Source organism: Pseudorasbora parva, chromosome 16 (assembly GCF_024679245.1).
Source record: "Pseudorasbora parva isolate DD20220531a chromosome 16, ASM2467924v1, whole genome shotgun sequence".
In the NCBI taxonomy this organism is placed as follows: Eukaryota; Metazoa; Chordata; class Actinopteri; order Cypriniformes; family Gobionidae; genus Pseudorasbora; species Pseudorasbora parva.
This window is the reverse complement of record NC_090187.1, coordinates 43671025-43691003: the sequence shown is the minus strand read 5'-3', so window position 1 is coordinate 43691003 and position 19979 is coordinate 43671025. Positions and strand designations below refer to the sequence as shown.

The 19979-nt window shown below is 38.9% G+C and overlaps 1 protein-coding gene across 1 annotated transcript in view; it reads right to left on the bottom strand.

The window, feature by feature from the left end:
* pepd (peptidase D) overlaps window positions 1-19979 on the bottom strand; it is a 138213-nt gene that overhangs the window by 117342 nt on the left and 892 nt on the right. The window contains exons 2-3 of the mRNA XM_067419135.1: window positions 13932-14118; window positions 9410-9537 (exon numbers count right to left, since the gene is read on the bottom strand). Of these exons, the coding sequence (XP_067275236.1) occupies window positions 9410-9537; window positions 13932-14118 (315 nt within the window). The remainder of the gene's footprint in view (window positions 1-9409; window positions 9538-13931; window positions 14119-19979) is intronic.

The following is a 19979-nucleotide window of genomic DNA, read 5'->3' as shown; positions in this document are numbered from 1 at the left end:
TAATGTCAGTGTCACCGATATCGATACCGATACTTTTAATGCCAGTGTCACCAGTATCGATACCGATACTTTTAATGCCAGGGTCACCAGTATCGATACCGATACTTTTAATGCCAGTGTCACCGGTATCGATACCGATACTTTTAATGCCAGGGTCACCAGTATCGATACCGATACTTTTAATGCCAGTGTCACCGATATCGATACCGATACTTTTAATGCCAGTGTCACCGGTATCGATACCGATACTTTTAATGCCAGGGTCACCGGTATCGATATCGATACTTTTAATGCCAGTGTCACCGATATCGATATCGATACTTTTAATGCCAGCGTCACCGGTATCGATACCGATACTTTTAATGCCAGTGTCACCGATATCGATACCGATACTTTTAATGCCAGTGTCACCGGTATCGATACCGATACTTTTAATGCCAGTGTCACCGGTATCGATACCGATACTTTTAATGCCAGTGTCACCGGTATCGATACCGATACTTTTAATGCCAGTGTCACCGATATCGATACCGATACTTTTAATGCCAGTGTCACCGGTATCGATACCGATACTTTTAATGCCAGTGTCACCGGTATCGATACCGATACGATACTTTTAAACTTAATTTTTTAAATTATTAAATATATTAAATTATTTAAATGACTAAGAGTAAAAATACCCACTTAACAAATTTGAAAGGTATTTTAACATTCAATATATCTTAATTGCAACTTATCAGATCATAATGTTTTAACACATGGATAAACGTTTAGTAGTAGTGAAATTAACCATGGAAATCTACAAATACTAGCCTATTTGAACTACGGCTACTGTAGTAAAAAAAAAACATGATTCAGTTCACAAGGGACTGCCAGTGACTGAACGTTGCACTCATAAAATGCAACCTTTTTATTCTTATAGGGATTTATATTAACATTAGTTACAGCATAGAACACGATCAATTTTAACTTTTAACATTACATTTAAAGTAAAGTAAAGTGTAATTGCACTATATAGGCTACAATTTCTATTTGTTGATTGTGAAATAACTCAAACTATTATGTTTTTCTGTCTTCTGATGAGGATTACTCTGGGCTGTGTGTTTAAAAGCATCAATGATTTCTTATGATAGTTTTGGGAAACACAGTTCTGTTTGAATAGTGTCATCAGTGAACGGACACACTCTTCTGTGATCGATTGGTTCTGTCTTGTAGCGTTTGCATGCATTCAGATGAGCAGGAAAATAGTCCTATACTACACAATTAACATAGTTTATTTGTATTGTATGCAAATAATCTTTAAATAAACAAAATTACTGGTAAAAAAACACCTTAGTATCGATATTTTTATTCGAGTATCAATACTTTTGATGCATCAGTATCGATATATCGATACGCCCATCCCTAGGAGTCACCATCGTCATCACCGGCGGCCATCTTGTCACAGGCAGGCTTTCTGTCGGGCTCTGTGGAACCTGATGTAAGATGAGTGATCTGTACGAACATAAATACTTTCATCTCGCTGAAATCTTGACGGATTTACAAATGGTTTGGCTAACAAACGTTACTAACATGGCTACAAATCTGGATGCTTTAACACGTTGAAATTGCAGCTTTTCGTTTCGATAAATGACTTAATCGTGCAGCTTGTGTATGACGGCTAACTTACGTGCACGTTATCAAGGCTGAGACCACAATCGAGCTGTTCAATTATAAGTTTTATTTACACCAATAACGATTTTATGACAACCAATCTTTTGTCTAATTAAAATAAACATAGTTTGCATGTTTTTTTAAAATACAAATTATTTTATTATAATAGTGATATTCTTATTATAAAAGCATATATATATATATATATAGCTAGCTCTGGAAAAAAAATTCAGAGCTGTATGTGTATAAATATATATAATTTCTTCGGTACACAGTTTTAGTAGCCTATATATTGATTTAACATAAATACCTTGTGTGTGTGTATATTCATTGCACCTATCTGTTCTGTTCAATGTTACTTTCATATTGAAGTCCATGGCTATAATTATTAATAAGTATATAGTGTCATAACTACATCTCTGACATTTATAACAAACGAAACAGTTTGAAAATCGGTTGAAAATTGAGCAAGTTATGGTTATTTAAAAGTACATGCACCATTAAAACACACTGTTACGAGTGAGCGAGCTGCCTGTGACAAGATGGCCGCCAGTTGCGGACGGCGACCTCCATTGGCCAACAGCGCGCATGAGACATCTAGCCTTTATTATGGATATCTATGGTTCATGATTCATCTTACAGTGGGTTTAAGCAGATTAAAGTTTACAGTTTGTTTAGCACCCCCCGAAAAGGCATAAGGTGTGTATGTGCTTGTTTATTGTCATTTGTAATTAGTATTTGCTGTATTATGTTAATAGTAATGCTATGAAGAGAGCGTTTGTGTACGAGGTGTGTTAATGCGCACTTTGCTTTTGTTCAGCTCTTACGGTGATTTTTTGGAGATAAACGGTTTCAATAAACTCCATGACACATCAGTAAAGTCTGGCCATCATTCGGAAGGGGTCCGCTACAAATTCTGTTTTAATAACAGAAATACATTTCAATTTAAAATATATTCACATAGAAAACAGGTTTTAAATTAATATTTTTGGTCAAATAAATGTAGCTTTGATTACAGAATTAAATTGGAATTTACAATATATTCACATAGAAAATAGTTATTTTAAATTAAAATATTTTTTCTGTTTTTACTGTATTTTTAATCAAATAAATGCGACCTGGGTGAGGAGAAGACTTCTCAAGAACATTAAACAGGGTTCTTGCAGGTTTTAGTAAGTTAAATTTAAGACCTTTTTAAGACCTTTTAAGACCATTATGAGTGAAATTTAAGACCAACACGACGCATTACTAAAAGCATTATAAATGATCTCAGAAACTCTCAAACATTCTATTTTTATTGATTCAGTTATAGAAACATTAAATAAACTCAGAAACTGATATCAAAATACTGAGTCCGATATTTTCGCATGCGGTTTTTCGTATTCTGAAAAGATCTTGCACACTGAGTCCGATGCGTATTAATGAATGCGTTACGGGGATAAAAACGCAAAACAAGACAAAGTGACGTCTAGTGAGGATAATTTGTTTGTCCTGAGGAGATGTGGAGAGACTCCTGTGATCGCGTAGAGTTTCCCCTCCTTATCAAGCGGGATCAAGACCGACCGATTAAAAGTGTCAGTTTGATGCTTTGCTAGCGATACTGGAGACACATATTAAAAAGAAGACCACTAATTTCCGTGAATCAATTGATCCCGAACACCTGGCAGTATGTCTATGGATCCGATCACACACACACACACACACACACAGAGCTTTACAGAGACTTGATGTGCTATAATTATAGCTGTGATATACTAATATTATTTGTGGTATTTTTGCTAGAATAATAATTTACGCACTTCCAAAAATAAATTCGACCTCATGTTATGTCAATCACGCTTGCACACTGCCTCCGAAACTGTCGTCAGTCAAAAACATTTTTGGAACAGGTTCGATTTTCTGCGTTTTCGCATCCGTAAAAAACGCATTGAGACGTTTTGACAACTCAGAGCCACCATACATATTATTCTAGCAAAAATGCTACAAAAATTATTATATCACAGCTATAATTATAGCACATCAAGTCTCCCCTTACGAAAGGAAAATATATTTACCAATATATTTTCTTGAAATATATTTTAATATATGGAATAATATATTAATGGCATTATAAAATATATTATATATTCATGCAATATATTGGAAAATATACAAATGATGGCCGCTTTCAATATATTGCAATATATTGGAAAATATAAATATTAAATCCCATAACGTTATATGAATGTGAGTATATTACGTATGTGAATGTGAATATATTACATGATATATTAGTATGTGAATATATTACATGATATTTTCAAATATATTGCAATATATTTTTGTTTCGTAAGGGTCTGTAAAGCTCTGTCTGTCTGTCTGTGTGTGTATGTGTGTGTGTGTGTGATCGGATCCATAGACATACTGCCAGGTGTTCGGGATCAATTGATTCACAGAAATTAGTGGTCTTCTTTTAAATATGTCTCCAGTATCGCTAGCAAAGCATCAAACTGAGCCACTGAAACTGCAACTTTGAATCGGTCGATCTGGATAATCCCGCTTGATAGGGAAACTCTCCTCTCTACGCGATCACAGGAGTAACGTTAGATGAACCCATTATCTCCTCAGGACAAACAAATCATCCTCACTAGACGTCACTTTGTCTTGTTTTGCGTTTTTTTCGGTAACACATTCATTAATAAGCATCGGACTCAGTGTGCAAGGTATCCAGGGTATATGCAGGAGTCCTGAAGTTAATTTCAATACCTTTTTAAGACTTTTTAAAGACCTTCTCAAAATATTTTAAGACCTCATCGCACTTCAAGTTCTAATCGGCAACAAACCTTTAATAAACAGTTGTAGTCGAATGTAGACTTAAAATCTCTATCGTAGGCCAATTTTGTATCGTTTATATTGCATATCTGTTTTACAACGTATGGAGGGCGACACATCACCTAACTGCGCATTTCGCAAAATACATGACGTCACCCGTAGACAGCGCTCGCCAGGGATGGGAAATTAACTTTTTTCAAAGTCTACCACTCAATGTTTTTACCAGCCACTTTTTTGTTTTTAACAAATTAATACTACAAGCTCTACAATACTTGGGCAGTTTATTTAATCTCAAGTCTCAATGAAATACTGACATTTTCACGATGATTTGTGGTCTTTTATGGCTTCCAGTTTTATGGTTTTTAGTCCCAAGAATGAAACTATTCGTTCTAGCATCTTTGAAGCGTGTTAACAACATACTGAGCATTGTCAGTAGGGATTGGGAAGCACCGAAATTAAAATTATTGGCCGAAACAAAAAAAGAACAAACAAAAGCCGAAAACCGAAAAATAAAATTCAAACTAAAATGTTTAACTCGACCTCACTCATGTGTACATTAAATAATAATGTACAGGTCTACTGGCCTGCAGAAAGGTACAGAAATTTAATAAAGTAATCAAATGTAAAATAACTGCATATTTAACTGTTTAAATGAAAGATTAATCCTTATTAAACTTACAAAAGCTATTCAATCAAGAGCATTGTTTAATGTCAAACTAAATATAAGGACATCACTCAGGCAGCAGTAAAGGCTACTGCACCTTTAAGACCTGAGGCAGGGATATGCTCGTCTTTCTCGACTGTGCATACTATACAGTTCACTTAAGGCATATTCAGACTATGTCTGCTAGGATACTCATCAAGATGGACATGTTGACATACTTCTTGTGTGAGTTTGTCCGTTTAAGCGCAAGATTTGAAAGAAAACTCAATATTTGCGCGCTGTGAGACTCGCGCGCGCTCTCGGATGATGCACAGCGTCAGATCTTCTCTCAGCGCGCGCGAGTCTCACAGCGCGTCTTCACGCGAGTGATGACGGAGAAAACGACTGGTTATATGCGCACATACGGCAGCACTCGCACGCATTGAACAAAGTTTACAAAGAGGTGAAACAGCTCGGTAGGTGAAGCGAGTTTACCCGCGCCACAACTCTAAATCAGCCGCATTTGGCTGGTGGCGGTGCTAATTTCCATCCGTGGCGCGCGCGCTCCGAGCCGATCTCAGACTGAGCGCCCCGTTGTTTTTTAATATTTATGGGAATGAAAAGAAATATATTCATAAATACTTTATGGAGTCAAACTCTTTTGACAAAGCTTGAACAAAATACTTTCAAAATTTAAGACTTTATAAAGCCGTGATAAGACTTTTTAATACTTTATAAGGGTCTTAATTTTCCCAAAATTGATTTATCACCTTTTAAGACTTTTCAAGACCCCGCGGATACCCTGGTATCTGTGCGTGACGAGTTTTTCGGATCACGAATATGAAAAAACGCATGCGAAAATATCGGACTCCGTGTGCAAAGACCCATGTTCTTTGAAAACGCGCGTAGACACAAGTGCATACCAGACAAAACAACCAACCTATGATAGGGGCGGATCTACGGTTGGGCCTGAGATTGACAGCTGCCCACCCAGTCAGATCAAATACATCAGAATACATTACGCTTAACCCTATTAGAATGCGAGTGTTGGCGCCAGCATATTAAAGCGCTATTTGACCGTAAATCCTCAACATTTGGCGCGCTTAAAAAAATCCTTAAAGACAAATAGCGCTTTTTGCCAAAATATGGTTTATTACGGTAATTTCTTGCTTTCCGTTTGCCAATCACAGCTTTCTGAAAAGCTGAAGGAAAAGTGTAAGGAGTAAAAATGCATGAAGCAGTCGGGTAAAGAAAACTAAAAGGTTTTGTTTCTGAACGGAAGTAAAAGTTTTAAGACTTTGGTAAATTAAATTTAAGACCTAGGATGAAAATCTGGACGTTTTTAAGACTTTTTAAGGCCTTAAAAGTAACTTTCTGAATTTAAGACTTTTTAAGACCCCGCGGGAACCCTGTTAAAATTTTACTTACCACAAACTTTTCAATCTGCACTGTAAAAAAAGTTGTCGTCGGTTTTTGTTGGTTTAACTTAAAAAAGTAAGGAATCTGATTGCCTTAAAATTTTAAATGTTGTTTGATACAATGAAGAAAATGTATTTAATAAAAAGAAACTCAAAATATTATTGTATCTGAACCACATAAACATTTTGATAAATCATGAAAATAGCACTATTTGGCTGCGTCATCAGAAATAAAACGCACACAATTACCCAATATGCTTACAAAATCTTTTAATAATATTTTAATAAAGGTTGTTGAATCTCAAAAAATGTTCATTGTATTAACTCAATTTTATTTTAATGAACTTTCAATGAATTTTAAGGCAACCAGGTAACTTTTTTTCGAAATCATTTTTTACAGTGTGTGAAAAGTCGAGTGATCTAAAACCTCTCTATATTTGAATATCTTCTATTAAACATCTTTTTGTTACACTTAAAATCAATGGCTAATGTTAACGGTTTGTATTGTAATGGCTGATTTGATTACTGTAGGCCATTCATAATGTTTAATCGGATGAGTAGTTCATCCATTCCCTCATTAGACATTTATTAAAATATGTGTGCTTAAATCACATAAAGCTGAGGTTCATATCAGAGCTGGCTGGTTTGGTCCAAGGCTTAGAACCATTTAATAATGCATTTTTAAAATCCCATAAAATATTTCAGCATGAATTAAGCGATCATTCACGTCTGTCGCACAAACAGGGAAGTGTGATATTAAAGGTCAAGTGTTTGAGCGAATCATCAAATCAACTCCAGTGTGAGCTCTAGTAATAGCACACAATTATGCCATTAATTATGTGTTTAGCTGTTAAATAAACATAACGGCATTATCCCGATGTAATCGATCTGATTTGTAGGTTTACGTCAACTGGCAGCCATGTGAATAATGCACCACATGACATCCTGAAACCTAATAGCAAGAAAAACAGCGAGAATTGAATGCCGGGTCACTGATCACAGCAGCCGCAAAAACAAGCCTATCAGAAAAGCTGCTGACCCGAGACGCCTCGAGTCATCCTGTAGCAAAATCATCAGATGAAGCGGAGAAACCACGGACGTACGCATTAGATTAGGACGGCTTATCCAGCAGCGCTCCGGCATGAAAGGGAAGACAGTTTACCGCAGCACCTTTGAAAGAAAGATTTAAAAAGTAGGCTGATTTCAAAGCTCGACAGCGAACGCCGACTGTACCGTCCGTCTCAAAGCGGATCTCTTTACAGTCGCTTTCATAACCGCCAGGCTTTTCCCAGAACCTTTCAAAGCACAATTTTCATGGCTGTCTGTTTTTACATAATGAGGCGGATTGGGAAAGGACGCTTCTGTTACTATTACAATGATGACCGGTTATTTATGTATATACACTATATTGCCAAAAGTATTGGGACGCCCCTATAAATCACTGAGTTCAGGTGTTTAATCCCTTCATGGCCACAGGTGTATAAATCAAGCTCTAGGCCTGCAGACGCTTCTACACACATTAGTGAAAGAATGGGTCGCTCTCAGGAGCTCAGTGAACTCAAGCGTGGTGCCGTGATAGGCTGACACCTGTGCAATAAGTCCATTCCTGACATTTCCTCACTACTAAATATTCCACGCTCAACTGTTAGTGGGATTATAACAAAGTGGAAGCGATTGGGAACAACAGCAACTCAGTCACGAGGTGATAGGCCACGTAAAATCACAGAGCAGGGTCAGCGCATGCTGAGGGTCACAGTGCGCAGAAGTCACCAACTTTCTACAGAGTCAACAGCTCCAGACCTCCAGACTTCTGTGGCCTTCAGATGAGCTCAAGAACAGCGTAGAGAGCTTCATGGAATGGGTTTCCATGGCCGAGCAGCTCATCCAAGCCTTACATCACCAAGAGCAATGCAAAGCGGAGCAAAGGAGTGGAGTAAAGCAGCCGCCACTGGACTCTAGAGCAGTGAGACGTGTTCTCTGAGCGACCAATCACGCTTCAGTCTGACAATCCCATGGACGAGTCTGGGTTTGGCAGTTGCCAGGACAACATGACTTGCCTGACTGCATTGTGCCAAGTGTAAAGTTTGGTGGAGGGGAGATTATGGAGTGTGTTGTTTTTCGGGGGTTGGGCTTGGCCACTTAGTTCCAGTGAAAGGAACTCTTAATGCTTCACCAAGACATTTTGGACAATTTCATGCTCCTAACTTTGCGGGAACAGTTTGGGGACGGCCCCTTCCTGTCCCAGCATGACTGCGCTCCAGTGCTCAAAGCGTCGGTCCATAAAGACATGGATGAGGAGTTTGGTGAGGAGGAACTTGACTGGCCTGCACAGAGTCCTGAGCTCAACCCGATAGAACAGCTTTGGGATGAATTAGAGCGGAGACTGAGAGCCAGGCCTTCTCGTCCAACATCAGTGCCTGACCTCACAAATGAGCTTCTAGAAGAATGGGCAAAAATCCCCATAAACACACTCCTAAACCTTGAGGAAAGCCTTCCCAGAAGAGCTGGAGCTGTTAGAGAGGGTGGGCCGACTCCATATTAAACCCTACGGATTAACAATGGGATGGCATTAAAGTAAAGGCAGGAGTCCCAAAACTTTTGTAATAGTATATAATAATAAATTAATTAACTACTTTTTTAACTGAAGGACAAATGATTTTTCTCTGTAGTTATAAACAGCATGACACTTATTGAACCAGTAATATTCCTTTAATTAATTTGCTAAACAAAACTATTAAATCTTTTTTAAATAAATCACTGAAGGAAACAGAGAAACCCATTCCAGAGTCTGAAAAATAAAATGTTAGCTGACTCAAGAGAATGTCAAAGCAATCCCATCAGCAGACATCAGTGAGCATGAGAAGAGAAGGAGACAGCCACTCACTCGCCCATCCATGTGGCGTAGCTCTCCGGCAGCTTGGGGACAAACAGGATGGATTTCTTGGAGTCCACGTCGATGGCGCCGTAGCAATCGGCCTCCGTCACGCCGAAGGTCCAGTGGAAAAACGACTCCTGCAGAACAACATGTGTGACTGAGAGAGAGGTTCAAGAGCAAACTGAACTCCCACCAAACGATACAGAATCAGGTGGTTCATTTCTACACACACACACACATTTGTTTTTGTGAAATGTGGGGAGATTCCATAGGCGCAATGGTTTTTATACAGTACAAAACGTATTTTCTATCCCCCTACACTGCCCCTAAACCTACACGTCACACACACACACACACACACACACACACACACACACACACACACACACACACACACACACACACACAGCCCCTAAACCTACCCATCACAGGAAACTGCATTTTTGCAGGAGCATTTTTACTTTCTAAAAAAAATGATTTATAACAGTCCCATTCCCAGTTCCAGTCCCATTTCTAGCCCCAGTCCCATTCCCAGCCCCATTCACATTCCCAGCCCCATTCACATTCCCAGCCCCATTCACATTCCCAGCCCCATTCCCAGTTCCATTCCCAGCCCCATTTTCATTCCCAGCCCCATTCACATTCCCAGCCCCATTCACATTCCCAGCCCCATTCACATTCCCAGCCCCATTCACATTCCCAGCCCCATTTTCATTCCCAGTCCCATTCCCAGTCCCATTCACATTCCCAGCCCCATTCACATTCCCAGCCCCATTCACATTCCCAGCCCCATTCACAGTTCCATTCCCAGCCCCATTTTCATTCCCAGCCCCATTCCCAGTTCCATTCCCAGCCCCATTTTCATTCCCAGCCCCATTCCCAGTTCCATTCCCAGCCCCATTTTCATTCCCAGTCAATCTTCTGCTGAACACGATCAGATAACAGCAGTATCTCATCCACAGAGGATCATTCATTTGTGATTTTATTGTCTTGAGTGCATTACAGAGTTTGCGTTCTCCTTGTTCGGATTGTGTAACGGAGCAGTAAAACAAAATCACCGCAGGATAGACACAACCTCACACACACACACACACACATTAACGAGCTGCACACGCAAGCAATTATAAAATTGCCAGGAATCTGATTCAAATCAGAAACGTGCAAGTTAACACTTCAAAAAGAAGGGAAAAAACGACAAGCAAATGAATGGTTATGAATTATTTACACTTAAATTATGATCAAAGCTGGAAGCCCTCAAGTAACAAACATCACAACAAAATCGCAAAGACTCGCTCCATGAGATACCGGCACACCAACAACACAGGATGTGGACGCTTCTGCGGCTAATGAACGAGAAACACGCTCCTCATTATGTTCAATCAACTTATGTAAATGCACTAAATTACGAAGCTCTGTCAGACACCCGACCGTAGCGCTGAAATAAAAGGTCTGAACTTGCCAACACAAATTACCATTTAGCATAACAAACAAGAGCACCACTTATGAAAGAGTATAATGGGAAGATGAACACTCAATAATCATTTAGAAACCAAACTGTCGAGTCATCGAGACGCTTCTCGTCGGTGCATGCGGCAGATGAAATCCGACGGCTCAGAAAGGCCTTCATTTTCACCAATGTCATTTCCTCTCTCAAGACCCATAAAGGCACTAAAGACGTCGTTACAAAGCCCATCTCACTACAGCGGCTCTACAATCATTGATGAAGAGGCCAGAATAGGTTTTGTGCGCAAAGAAACTAAATAACGACTTATATAGTGATGGGCCGATTTCAGAACAAAGATTTGAACCGTTATGAATCAGTGAATCGATTCATGATTCGGATCGCCAAAGTCACGTGACTTCAGCAGTTTGACACGCAATCCAATTCACTGATTCATAACGGTTCAAATCTTTGTTTTGAAATCGACCCATCACTATATAAGTCGTTATTTAGTTTTTTTGCACACAAAAACTAATTCTCATCGCTTCATCAATGATTGTAGAGCCGCTGTAGTGAGATGGGCTTTGTAACGACGTCTTTAGTGCCTTTATGGGTCTTGAGAGAGGAAATGACATTGGTGTCAATGAAGGCCTTTCTGAGCCATCGGATTTCAACACTAAAGGTACGTTCACACCAAACGCGAATAGAGCGTCTGGAGCGAATAATTTCCATGTTAAGTCAATGGAAAGGCACGATATAACGCGAATTTGAAGCGAATTGAGCGTCTTGCGCGATACGCACGAGTGGTGCTTTTTGTGCATTCACGTGTTTGAAGCGAATTCGCGTCTACGCCTGAGTTGAAAATTTGAACTTTGCAGTCAATTCGCGCCGCGTTAACCAATGAGGAGCCTGCTTGCTGCCCCGTGATGAGAAACCCTGCACATAATTAAAATAATACTGATATTTTGTCACTAAATGTAGTCTTAATGTTTTTCAGTTAATAATGTAGTTTTTTAAAGCTAAAATATGTGGTTTACCTAGGATGTTTTACTCATAGACAGTGCCTATTTAAAAAGAACACTCTTAATTGCGTTTTTGGAGTTGTGAGATCCAGGCGATCTCCGGGCGCTCAGCGCTCGTTAACCCCGGTGAGAGCAGCCTTTCCTCGGCCAGTCCTTCTGGCGTTTGCCGCTGGCTCGGAAGACTATGTAGAGGTTAAACATGACATATACTTCGTCTTGTGTACATCTGATGGGCGATCTTTGGTCCAATTAATCTATTGTTGCCTACCAAATCATTTTGACTGAGGGCAAAGTGAAGTTTCATAACATTATATTTTATTTAAATATACATGCAGTGAAGATAATCCAGGTAGTGCGTTGGCTGAACCACGTGTGGCTGTTAATGCTTAATATATTTCACCTGGAGCGCCTTTAACGCGCGTCTATTTCGCTTCAAATGCTCGATTTCTACGCGCGTCCAATTAGCTGCGGACACGTGAATGTATTCAAAATGTTCACGCATCAAACTAGACACGGTAGACATGCAATTTGCGTTTAGTGTGACCGTAGCGTAAGGCCGTGTGTCCACTAGGGATGTAAAAATACAGTTAGTCCACGGTTCAATAGATACCTCGTATTTTAACCACGGTTTTACGGTTCGTTTTTTTTAGTATTCTATTCTCAGGAGAAAGGAACAGGAAATTATTTTTTTTTAAATTGTAATAGTTTTTCTTTTTCATTTAAAAGACTTGAAAACCCTTACTTAAACTTAAAACATTACTTAAAAAACCCTTGTACACTTTCCCAGAGTATTGTCTATTATAAAATAAATATATATAAAGATTTACAGTGGCAGCTCAGAGATGTACAGTAGCATTTAAGTATGAATTTGAATGAATAAATGTAGGCTAAAATTAAAACTACATATCCTTTAATATACAACATTGATTAAAAGCTACTGTATTAAAGGTTTTTTATTTTTATTTTATTAAAATCATTTTAGAGGTGAACTGTCCCTTTAAGGACTAGGCTGCGCTGCTGTCAATTGAAGACCTGTTCACATCTCATATACAGATGCAATTTGACTTTACTTTAGACATAACCAACTGTGTTTATATGTTAACCTTGTGTGTGTTTGACAGTATTAGTGCAGTAAGACTGTCCAGTAATCACGTGTGTTTGACAGACGTTTAGTGCGCGCTCAATGCAAAACAGTGAATAGCATGCGAATGAAATGTTTAACCGGCAAGGCTTTAAACCGCGGCTAACACCGCCTAACTTTAGTGCATATGATTGGATATTTGCTCATATCAGCGCGTAGACTCACAGGCACACTCAAACAGAGACGAAATAAACTGAGAGAAATATTTAAAACGGAGAGAAATGGGAATAATTAATTAAATGCAAAACCGAAAACGCAATTCACTAACGCGTATTGAACCGTGAATGCCGTACCGAACGATTCAATATTATATTGAGTATTGTGGCATCCCTAGTGTCCACCAAAGCATTTTTTTCATGCTGCTGGCTGGCGTTTTCAATTGTTTTCAATGAAAGCGCCGCATTTTTAGAACGCCTGGAGCGCACCGAAGCGCTGAGCGTTTATTACTGGTCGCCGAGAGTTGAAGAATGTTCAACTTTGAGTAAAATACAGCGCTCATCACTGTCACTTTTCACCCAGCCATCCAATCACAGTGGAGGATTGGCGGGACAAACACAACACAGACCAACCGCCACATTCTGCGTTTCGTCAACAGATGACAACAAGCAATAATAACAGAACAAAATGATTTAAAATAAGAGCCAGAGCAAATACTTTACATTGAATCTGCAATTTTATATAGAGTCAATACAGAAACAAACATGTGAATTTAATAACACTCACAGCGAGGCGTTTTCAGCTGGTTAAAAACGCTTTGGTGGACACACGGCCTAATATCTTCATCTGTGTCTGAAGATGAACGGAGGTCTGACGGGTGTCCAACCACATGACGGTGAGCCATTAAGGACATAATATTTATTTTTGCGTGAACTATCCCTTTAAGCAGTGTGAAACGGTCCTCTTTAACGTGATGTGTGTGTGCCGCACCTGTCTGAAGATCATGTCGGTGTCGGTGCAGTATCTCTGCGTCTGTTCTCCTCCTTGAAGAAGCACCACAGATCCAGCCTTCACATCCTTCTCCGCTTTCAGGCCTTGACACAAACGCGCTCGGTTTTCTGCAAACAGGGCGGCCGATACCCTCAGCGTATCGTTTCCCAGCCAATACACCGCCTTCCTGTCATAGACGAGACAGAAACATACATTTTACTCAAATAAAACACTGCAAACCACTGAGCCAAGAGCTTTATCACACACTTCAGTTTCCACACAGATGGTATACGTTGTTTTTAAAGGGTTAGTTCACCCAAAAATGAAATGTCTGTCAATAACTCCTCCCCCTAATGTCGCTCCACACCCGTAAGACCTCCGTTCATCTTCACACACAGTTTAAGATATTTTAGATTTAGTCCGAGAGCGTATGCAAGTGTATGCACACTATACTGTCCATGTCCAGAAAGGGAATAAAAACATCATCACAGTAGTCCATATGAGACATCAGTGGGTTAATTAGAGTCTCTTGAAGCATCCAAAATACATTTGGGTCCAAAAATAACAAAAACTACGACTTTATTCAGCATTGGCTTCTCTTCCGCGTTTGTGTTCAATCCTCAAATAAAGATTCAAACGGTTATGAATCAGCGAATCGATCACTGATTCGGATCGCCAGTGTCACGTGATTCGAGTGCTGCGTTCCAGTTGGTTATCATCATGCCCTTTACTCGCTAACTTCCCTCCCTCTCGTTCCCTCGTCATTGCTTACGTCGCATGAGTGTTCACTACTGGCCGAAACTGTGCAATCGACTGAACTGGAACGCCCTTGATCACTTGGAATCCACTTTGGAGTTGATTTATTATTTATTTTTTTCCTTTAGGAAATTGTTTAATGCAGCATTCTATATGTATATGGATGGGTTTGGGTTGTTTTAAATGTTTTTAAAAATATCATAGAGTTGTTTCTGGTAGGGTAAATTAAACGAGATATGTGGTGACGTCACAATTACGTTGCATTGTTCACAGCCTGAAGTGTACATATGAAGTAGACTTGCTCCTTCGGTCAAAATTGAGGGAGCAAGGGTCTGTCCATATAAACTTCCCTTGTCCACTTCCCGAAGTGGAACGCACTTCAAAATGGCCCCCGAGGGGAAAAGTTCGCAAGTGCGTGTCTTAAAGCGGAGTGGAACGCAGCACAGCAGTTTGCCAGTTTGGCATGCGATCCGAATCATTGATCGTTTCATAACCGTTTGAATCTTTATTTGAGGTTTGAACACAAGAGAAGAGAAGCCAATGCTGAATAAAGTTGTAGTTTTTGTTATTTTTGGACCCAAATGTATTTTGGATGCTTCAAGAGACTCTAATTAACCCACTGATGTCTCATATGGACTACTGTGATGATGTTTTTATTCCCTTTCTGGACATGGACAGTATAGTGTGCATACACTTGCATACGCTCTCAGACTAAATATAAAATATCTTAAACTGTGTGTGAAGATGAACGGAGGTCTTACGGGTGTGGAGCGACATTAGGGAGAGGAGTTAATGATACATTGCTTTTTTTGGGTGAACTAACCCTTTAATGTAAGCTACAAAGAGAAAGAAGTACATATCTTGAGCAAAAAAGCTTTGTGACTGTAACACAGCGGTTACGCAAGAGCTGGATCTGATCCCATGATAACAGGGAAGAATGTTTTCTGCTGATCTGTGAGCCAGAAACACTGAAAAACACCACGACCACAGGCCAAACTTAAAGGGACATTCACATCTGGCCTACACACGTACGCAAAAGAAGTTTTGAACACCTTCATGCTGCTTTTCTACTAGCTTATACAGTGTTAATTTAAGTTTAAATGTTGAGTTCACTGATATTAAACATTTGAGTTAATACATTGAACATGTTTGCGAATCGATAACCTTTATTAAACTATTATTATTAACAGATTTTGTAAGCATATTGGGTAATTGTGTGTTTTATTTGTGATGACGCAATGAAACATATCAAATTGTGCTATTTCCATGATTAATCAAATTTTTATGTTGTTCAGATACAATAATATTTTGAGTTTCTATTTATTAAACAATTTTTTTTCATGAACTTAATTTTTTTATTTCAATAAACTCAATTTTAATGCAACCAGGTTATTTACTTATTTAAGTTAAACCAACAATATATTTTTTTAAAGTGTAGTAAACTACATGTCAAGATCCAAAGCAATATAAACATATCAGCATTTCATAAGTCGCCAGTGATTTATTTAAAATCTGTTTCTCAATTATTTTTTATTTAATTTTCAGCATTGTTCGTGGAATTAAGGTTAATTCACCCCAAAATGAAAATCATCCCATAATTTACACCCCTCAAGCCATCCTCACTGTATATGACTTCCTTCAAAGTTGTATTAAAATATATCACGCAGGGTTTATGAAGGTAGATTTAAGACCTTTTTAACGACCAATTAAAGAAAATGTAAGGGAACATAACACATGTTCCTTAAATGTAAAAGAGTTGACACTTCAGCATTTGAGGATACAATTTCCAACAGATCTCCATAACCTTTTAATTAATTTAACAAAAAATACCGTAAAGTTTGAGATGCAAAATCTTGTGATTTAATGATTAAAACAAACATCTGCCAATGTCTTCATAAAAATCCACTTAATTCAAATGTAAGTAATTTTCACACCTAATGACATTGACTTGTCTTTGTTTTAAGCACAAACTCACTTCATTTTGTTACATTTTTTAGGAGAAAAGACGTAATTTCTTCATTTTGAATGTCATTAATGAATTATTCTTGATTTAAGGATGTTTTGAATGTGTGCTGGAAAACAAAAATGTTTTTTTTGGAATGCATGCGATTTAATTTGCAATTAAATTTAGGGTCCTATGAAATCAGCTTATTATGTTTTAATTTTTCTGGACTCTGCTTTAATGGTTAAATTAAATTTAAATTACTTTTGTTCATCTTCAGAACACAAATGAAGATATTTTTAGTAAAATGGGAAAAATTTCGATCCCTCCATTGACAGTCTAAGCAACTTCCACTGACTCTTTAGAAAGTTCATAAAGAGAAACTGATCCATACGGATCAAGCGGATTATTCCAGATGTTCTGAAGAGACTCCATGGCTTCATTAGCCTGGATGCCAGCCGAACTTAGCCCCGCCCACAACATTTTTAGGTCGGGCGGTTCGGTCTGGCCTCGCTCCATAGAGTAATTATCTCTGAACAGAAACTGACCAATGAGATCATCAGGGCGGGCATTAGCCGATGACGGACAGATGATCAACAGAAACTGACCAATGAGATCATCAGGGCGGGCTTTAGCCGATGACGGACAGATGATCAACAGAAACTGACCAATGAGATCATCAGGGCGGGCTTTAGCCGATGACGGACAGATGATCAACAGTAACTGACCAATGAGATCATCAGGGCGGGCTTTAGCCGATGACGGACAGATGATCAACAGAAACTGACCAATGAGATCATCAGGGCGGGCTTTAGCCAATGATGGACAGATGATCAACAGAAACTGACCAATGAGATCATCAGGGCGGGCTTTAGCTGATGACGGACAGATGATCAACAGAAACTGACCAATGAAATCATCAGGGCGGGCTTTAGCCGATGACGGACAGATGATCAACAGAAACTGACCAATGAGATCATCAGGGCGGGCTTTAGCTGATGACGGACAGATGATCAACAGAAACTGACCAATGAGATCATCAGGGCGGGCTTTAGCCGATGACGGACAGATGATCAACAGAAACTGACCAATGAAATCATCAGGGCGGGCTTTAGCCGATGACGGACAGATGATCAACAGAAACTGACCAATGAAATCATCAGGGCGGGCTTTAGCCGATGACGGACAGATGATCAACAGAAACTGACCAATGAAATCATCAGGGCGGGCTTTAGCCAATGATGGACAGATGATCAACAGAAACTGACCAATGAGATCATCAGGGCGGGCTTTAGCTGATGACGGACAGATGATCAACAGAAACTGACCAATGAGATCATCAGGGCGGGCTTTAGCCGATGACGGACAGATGATCAACAGAAACTGACCAATGAGATCATCAGGGCGGGCTTTAGCCGATGACGGACAGATGATCAACATTAACGTAATCGTCACGTCATCAAAGGGGCTTGGATTATATTTGTTCGAATCCTAAACGGAGAGCTTGTTCGTATCTGCATCACCTTCACTATTTCTCTCAGAAATGATGATCATGTTGGGTAAGTACTCTGTGTATCATTAAATTATGTTATTTTTTTACAACACCAGCACAGGGTTGCCAAGTATTTACAACAAAACCCGGCAACTACTAGCCCTAAACAAGAGCTTCTCAGGGGGGTTCTCCGGGGGAAAAAGGCGTTTGGGGGTAAAATGTGTGTTATTTTGGTAAGATTGCTGCTAAAATTCACCTTCATGGGTCTATATATCACATAATAGTCGCTTAAACCCGCAGACATAGAAAACAACCCGCGGGAAAAACGCGGACTTGGCAACACAGTGCAGTTGAGCTCTGTTGACATTTGACAATGTGTCGCTCCGCTGCTCTGATTGGTTGTCGGTCTGTCCAATCGAGGTCTTTCCTGGTTGGGTTGAAACGCCCCATAATCACAGCCCAATGGAGCATCAGACTCATATTCTGACTAGAGCTGAGGATGACAACATTAGGCTATGGCTTCATATGATGAAGGAAAGTCTGACGGCCGGGTTTGAAGGACATTAGGGCGAGGAAATGATGACACGATCGTCATTTTTGGGTGAACTGTCCCTTTAAGCGTCCTGACCTTTTGATTTATTCATCCAGAATTTGACACTTTCCGTGATATTCCGCATTTATACAATTCCCTTTTTATGAATGGATTTTGCATTTTCTGCATCACAGGAATCATAGGGCTCTGATTTAATGCCATGATATTGAATTTCTGCTCCAATTTAAGACATTTTTAAGACCTTAAATTGTAGAAGAGACTTTAAGACCCAAGGAAACCCTGATCATGGCTCTTCCAAGCTTTACAACGGGAGTGAATGCATTGGGAGTCGAGATTTTGAAGCCCGGAAAAAATGCATCCATCCATCATTAAAGTAATCGATACAGCTCCTGGAGTTTTTAATAAGAAAAATATCCATATTTCTAACTTTAAAAAACTATAAATCACTCACTTCTGGTAACGGATGGATGCACTTTTATTGGTTACAAAATCTCGCCCTCCAATCATTCCCATAAAGCTTGGAAGAGCCAGGATATTTTTTTAATATATCTCAGAATAATGAGAAAATTACAATTTTGTGGCGAACTATCCCTTTAAAATCCATTCAACCACCCATATCAGAAACAGATTGTGCTTTTGATTAGACCCTGAGATGTAACGCTCATATCTAATATTAAAATCACACTCACACAGAAATAAAAGGAAGACAAAGTGCTTTATCACTGGTAGTGTGTGTGAAGATTAACAGATCTGTACAGTACGTGGTCAAAGGTCACGGCTCACATTCATATCACCGCACATTAAACCACAGCAACCCTTCACACACTCACTTCTGTTAAATCATCAATCCTGATAAAAGAGTCCTGTTTCAGGGATAATGTACAATCAGCGGGTCATTATCATTTTATGATGATGACGGGCACATTATTCTGCTTATTACACAGATATCTTTAAAAGAAAATAGATCGACATCAACTAGAATATTTGAGTTTAAAGTACTATATCAGATTTGCTTCATCCGTGGAAATAACACAGTACAGTAACAAAATACACTACTGTTCAAAAGATTGGGATCACTAATTATTCTTCGTTTTTTATTTAAAGAAAGTAACACTTTTATTCATCAAATATGTGTTAAATTAATTTAAAGTGGTAGTAATTTATAATATTAGAAGATAAATGCTGTTTATTCACTTTTTATTTTTCAATGAATACTTAAAAAAGTATCACAGGTTATTTAAAAAAATATGAATCAGCACTGATGTCCAAGTTAAAAATAAATCCTCATGAGAATGAAGGATAAAT